This window comes from Chenopodium quinoa, unplaced genomic scaffold, assembly GCF_001683475.1.
Source record: "Chenopodium quinoa cultivar QQ74 unplaced genomic scaffold, ASM168347v1, whole genome shotgun sequence".
Lineage (NCBI taxonomy): Eukaryota > Viridiplantae > Streptophyta > Magnoliopsida > Caryophyllales > Amaranthaceae > Chenopodium > Chenopodium quinoa.
In genome coordinates, this window is record NW_018742879.1 from 202,967 (window position 1) to 209,371 (window position 6,405).

The 6,405-nt window shown below is 35.4% G+C and overlaps 1 protein-coding gene across 2 annotated transcripts; it reads right to left on the bottom strand.

Moving 5' to 3' along the window:
* Nucleotides 1-3,582: 3,582 nt before the first annotated feature.
* Nucleotides 3,583-6,035, bottom strand: LOC110726318 (transcription factor TCP17-like). 2 transcript variants are annotated; one of them, XM_021905773.1, is made up of 2 exons: nt 5,602-6,035; nt 3,583-5,219 (listed from the first exon to the last, which is right to left on the bottom strand). In XM_021905773.1, the coding sequence occupies exon 2, from the start codon at nt 5,187-5,189 to the stop codon at nt 3,996-3,998; it is 1,194 nt and encodes a 397-aa protein (XP_021761465.1). In that variant the 5' UTR covers nt 5,190-5,219; nt 5,602-6,035; the 3' UTR covers nt 3,583-3,995. The 2 variants fall into 2 exon arrangements, with proteins under 2 accessions (XP_021761465.1, XP_021761463.1); XM_021905771.1 differs by having other exon boundaries at nt 3,583-5,216; nt 5,602-6,034.
* Nucleotides 6,036-6,405: the final 370 nt, after the last annotated feature.

The following is a 6,405-nucleotide window of genomic DNA, read 5'->3' on the forward strand; positions in this document are numbered from 1 at the left end:
GCAGTGCAGGTTCGGCACGTATTTGAAGAACTTGCAGACCCATAAGTATGTCATCACCCTTCGGATGCTGGTGGGGGTTAGCTGACATAGGGAAATGTTGTAATGGATCAGCAAGTCTCGGACGAAAACGTCCAAAGGGAACCTCAGCCCATACTGAAGCTGTCTCGTGTACACCCCCACATACCCCGGGGGTGGACGATGGATTCTATCGGATGCTGAGGGCATTCGGCACCAATATCCATCAGCTTCAGAAATGCCGTAGTGCAACTCAATTTGCTCAGCAAATCGATATTGATCGGCGTTCTCTACCCACCATGAGTAGGGGCGGTTCTTTATCATGGCCGAAGCGACTTCGGCATTCTCCCACTCTGAAAACCCAGGGAGGATATCCCAAAGGACAGCGGGAATTTCATCATCCCGTCCAGAAGCACTCGGCTCATCCGTTCTTTGAGGAGGAGCCGAGGAAAGGGGAGTCGCCCTAATCCCTTCAGCAGGGTCAGACTCCGGCCTTCGACCATTCCAGGTCCCAATCCTATTCCTAGGATCGGGAATCGGCCTTGCTCTTCTTGGAGCACGGGCTCTACCTCTAACTCCTCTTGCCATGGATTATTTCGAAGAGAAAAGTCGAAAGAAAAGGGGAAGGAGTTCGAATTCGAAGAAAAATAAACTGAAATCAAAGGAATTTACCTTAATCTGAAGCGAAAGTTGCCGATTTACGAGTTCGTAGTGGCAAGTCTCAGTTTCTAAGCTCAATGCTCGGGGGAATTTGCGAAGTTTTGATGCGGGTTCTTGGTTTCTCTCTCGAAGAATTCTGGGTTTGTGTTGGTGAATAAGTGAGGAGAATGACGCGCCTCTGTTTATATCTCCAGGTACGGGATACGAAGAGTCTGTGCTTTAATTTCTCTTAAGTACCCACTAAGTAACCATTAAACACACGTCTTGTGATTAAACCGCCCATTATCCGTCCAACTTCCGCAAATCATTAACCGTTGTTATCTCATTAATTACGGTTTAAATTCAAATTTTTGGATCAATTAAATCATTTACTTCCCTCCTTTTCTGAGTTAAATCAAACCCGACCCGTCATTCTTCCAAATCGGGTCTGGGGGGCAAGTTGTTTGGGTCCAATTTAGTCAAAATTGGGCCTGAGCACTAAATGATCCAATTAAAAGCCCAAGGTCAAGGTTCAACTCTCCAATTGCTCAAAAGTCAAAAGTCAGCCCACAAAGTAAGCCAATTGGGCTAAAGCCCAACCTCTCCAAGTATGATGAGGTATAAAAGCCCTCATATTAACACATTCAAAGGAGATCAGACACAAGATCACATACAACATCACATACATTATCTCATACACTGATTATTCCAATTCATATGCTCATTCTTGCATTGAGAAATACTCCACAAAAGCCTCAAGCTACAAACTCTCTTGCATAGTGTCTTCCTTTTTACACATTGTACTGACTTTAGCATCGGAGGGGCCTTCCTCGGAAACACCCCCGAGGCTAGTTTACGTGTGTTCACTGTGCAGGAAACCTTCGGCCCAACACAGCTTGGATCGAATCCAGTCTTCTCCATTTCAGTGGACCTTCGGCAAGGTCCCATTGTTTTCAACCGAAACACATGTGAAGCTTCAAATATGGATATTCAACTGGTTGGCTAAGAATAAATGATATATATGATAATATTGCATCTATTTCAACAAATTAGGGTGAACTCGGAGCCTACAATCGATTCCCAATGGTTGTAATATTCATTCATGTCAATTATGTCTAGAAAACTATTACGTATGGTGTTGTAACCCTAACTTGCTATCAGCCATGGATGGTTTTATTACGAGTAGGGGAGCTGAGGGACAAACTAAACTGTAAGCACCATTATGGTGCATCAGTAATCTAATACGGAGTATATATATCCTTTTAACATAAAAATGATTTGACTCATAAAACGATAAAATATCAACAATATATAGATGACTAGCTAATTAGCCAACAACTTTTATTTTTATGAAGTAGTAAGATCAATATAGGGAGAAGAGGGAGTAGTGTTAGTGTGGATACATATAAACAGAAAGTACTATCATCTTCAAGTAACAAAATTAAACTACATACTTTACATCAGCTAGAAAATGTATTAATTCTATCATTTCTATGTATGCAATATTTTTCTCATATTAAGTTATGCTTTTTCTTAGGTTGAGCTTTTCCATGTAACAAACTTAACAGGACATTAAATTTGGTTGTATTTGTATAAGGAGTACGTATGAAGGATCGAGGTGGTCGAAAATTTGTCCCACGTATTAATTATTATGCACCAAGGAAGCTAGGAAAAGATAATATCTGAGAGACTAATTAAATTAAAAGAGTATGAATAAGAGTGAAAATTATTAAAACATAAAAAACCCTTAAAAATCGGAGAGTTACTTAAACTAAACTCAAGTTATAGCCTTATAGGCTTATAAACTAGTTAATCACCCTAGAATTTTCAAATTACTTAATGTATGGTATTGTTATATAGTTTTCAATACGAGTTATTAGAACAACTAAAGCAAAAAATACCATCAAATTATAATAATTCACAAATCCAATTAATAGTCACAAATAGAATGCTTATGGATTGTAATCAAAGTATGCATGCTTTGTCTATATAAAAATTTATGCACGTAAGTTCCACATTTATATGTCTTCAAAAAAAAAAAAAAAAAAAGTCAACATTTATATTAATGTCACAAGTCCATGAACTTAGCTGGAATTTGTTATGAAGAAAGCAATGAACACAAAGACAATTTGAAAGCTCTTTCCTTAAAAAGAATAAGCAAATTTGAATACCATAAACTACTTTATGTAAATAGTGTACAGATTTGAGCAACTACCTACTGCAAGAAGAAAAAGATATCATTTAGCTCTTCCTAAGAAGTTTCTCGAAGTTTCATGTATATATATCTTTAATTTGATAATTCAATTGTTTGAATGACTAATATATAAGTTAATGTTTGATACAATAAACTTCATGAGATGTGTTTTAACCATACAGTTTTCCTCTATGCATACTTATATTGTTTTTCATATATATAACTCTTAATTATTTTTGGAATATGTTTAAATTCGTGAACAAGCTCATCAAGCTCATTCACCTAAGCACTATATCAAGTTTGTGAGAAAAACACGAGTCAAATTATGTGTCTATAGTTTCAATCTTGACTTGAATTTGATTGAAAGTAAACGAAACAGAGAGACAAAAAAACTTGAATCGGAATTTTTTTATACCAATCTTGACTTGAATTTGATTGAAAGTAAATGAAACAGAGAGACAAACACTTAAAACTTGACTTGACTTTTTTTAACAACCCTATGGACCATGGTTCATTTGGCATATCAGAAACCTAGTGTGTTTGCATAATTTTAGGTTTCACTTGCACCCTTCCCAATTAGGTAAATATAATAATCCCCTAATATATCTCGTGGGGTCCATCTCTTTACATATAAATACGAACGTACATCAAATAAGTCAAAACAATATCACAATACATCATTACTCATGTTATAAGAAAACATTGGTTAATAATTAATATAAGAAAAACATTGCTTTAAAAAATATGACTTGTAATGTCTATAACATTGCAAGAGAGAAGCTCATCTGATCTCCACCTATATATATATAGTTTGTATCACAATTTCAAGAAACATGTCTAGTACAAAAGCTTAAATGTAAGTTACATGATCAAAAATAAAAACTTACTTGTTGTATTTCGAGTTTAGCATTGGTAGCACAGGAGTCGTTGCTATTAGCTTCTTCAAGCATCAAACTTATCTTTGCATATAATGTAGTCACCCTAGCAAATCTCATGAGATAAACCATGATCAACCAAGAACAAATTGCTTCGATTCATTTCATTTCTCTTCACTATTGAAGACCGGAAATTAGAAGCAAGAAGAGATCCAAAAACAGATATAACTATTTGTTCTCATTCTCATTCTCTTTCCATAAGATCGAATTTATTAGTTCCCTGAGGATTCTTTCCAAGGGTTATGACCACTACTACTCTTCCCTTGGCGATTTTGATCATCGTTTTGTTGCAAATGAGGGTCATGATTCATACTCAAAGGGAAGGCCGGTTTCATATCCAATCCACTCGAGTTATTGTGGAAAGATGAAGAGAAAGGACTAGTGTTTGACAAAGGGAAACGGTTAAATTGTCTTAAGTCATTCTCTACTTGATGATGACTATTATTCATGAAAGAGGCTTGTTGATGAGGAGGGAAAAACGATGTGGTTGGCATGGAAGGGCATAGAAAAAATTGAGACATTGAGGAAAGAGATAGCGAGGATGGAGGTTGTGGAGTCGAGCTTGATTGAGAAGAGCCTTGATGGTGATTATTATGAGACGAAGGAAGTCCAAGACTTCCTAATTGAGACAAAGATAAATTTGAAGGCTCCAAATGGTAATAGTTGAACATAGGATTATTGCTCAAAATGGAAGGATGATGAGGAGGCAATATATTATTATTATTATTATTATTATTATTATTATTAGTACTATTATTTGAACTTGCAATTGGGAATAAATTTTGAGCTAAAACTTGAGAAGTACCTTGATCATTATGATGATGATCTACTCCTTTTTGTTTAGATCTCATCATTGAACTCGAATCCCAATACTTCAATTTCGCAACGAGCGATTCATCCTCCTCATCCACATCCACATCCACGTCTTCATTAGTCCTATTAATATTAATGTCACATTCTTTCCTAGAAGGTAACAAACTAGCATCAAAAAATGGTGAAGAAGAAGAAAGTGGGACTCCATATGCTCCTTGAGAAGGGTTAAAACTTCCTGGTATAACCGGCAATGGAGGGAGCTTATCAATGTCATGCTTAGTAGTATCGAGTAGCCAATCAATGACCTTGCTCGGTTGGCTTAACCCGAGCCTATCTTGGAGATCATAGAGTTGGATTGCAGTAGGTACCGAGAGCCTAATCCTTCTATCTCTTAACCCTTTGATGGTGCAAACTTTGCTGTGCCGGTCTTTGCCTCCAAAGGTACGAGATACTCGAACTATCCTTGGATTCTTGAACCCTGATGACCATTGCCTTGAACTACTTGAAGAAGCTGCTGTACTTAGTTTGCTTGAGTCTCCTAGCTCTTGCTTCGTTGTGTACGAAGGACCGTCTTTATCTCTTAAACTCATCATCTCCTTGTATGATTCCTCATCATAATGCTGCTAACCAGAAAACAAAAAATAAAAAAATCATTATATAGTTCATTTTTGGTACAAATTTATAGATTTTTGAGTTGAAAATTAGATAGAATTAGCATTTAAATGAATTACAAGAAATAAACTAAGCTCTTGAACTTCACAATCAATAAATTAAACTATTTTTTTCTTTGAAATTCAGTAATTAGGGTTTATAAATTTATAATTCAATTACTTTGAAGTAACATAAGAACATTTCTCTACATTTATAAAACAAACATAAAGAAATCAAACACAGATGTAGCTTTTAATAAAATTTAAAAAAACAAATAAAAAATTCATGTCTTATATATGCTTCAAAAGTTTCCTTTTTGTACAATAAGATTAAGGTTTAAAAAGATGAACTTACATAAAATGTAGAGGCTATACTTGTACAGTCTGAAGACTAAAATCTCGATGAATCTCGATTCTAGCTCTTCGAACATGGAAAATGGTTGAAGAGCTTCAAACTTAAGAGGTTGAATTGTTGTTGATGAGATAACAGTAAGAAGCTAAGTGAAGGTGATGTAAATATATATTGGAGACTAAAGAAAGATGGAGAGGGTTCTAAAGCTGCAAAATATTCCTATCATTGTACAAAGAACGAGAGAGGAAGAAGAGTCATGATGAGGTGGTAATTATTCAAGAAAATCATGCTCTTGTGAAAAGCTGAGGAGAGAAGAATGAAGATGCCTAAAATTCTTTTACCACGTCCAAAAAGGAAAAGGAATGGCATACATACCCACCATGTGGCAAGTGGTGTCTACATTGACACGCGAGCTAATCTTCGCGTATATATGTATGTATAGGTATGTAACGTATATTCTATCTGTATTTACGCGTTTCTATCTATATAGTATAATGTATTTATTTACCATTAATAAATTAAATGCGCGTATGTAAAAATACGGATTACATACGTACCCTAGCTATATATGGACAAAATTAAACGAGTATATATTTATTATATATAAATGTGTGTACATTGTATGATGTCTTGTCTAAAAATGGTTCACATTATGATTGCTGATTGATTATAAGAGACGAAGGAAGAGTTACTGAGCTTTCATTTAGGGGGACCGTTCTACAAATGCATGTTGTAGTACCGAAAATGACCATAATGGACTAATGCTTTCTTGACTCTAATTAATTTACACAACTAATTTATTTAATT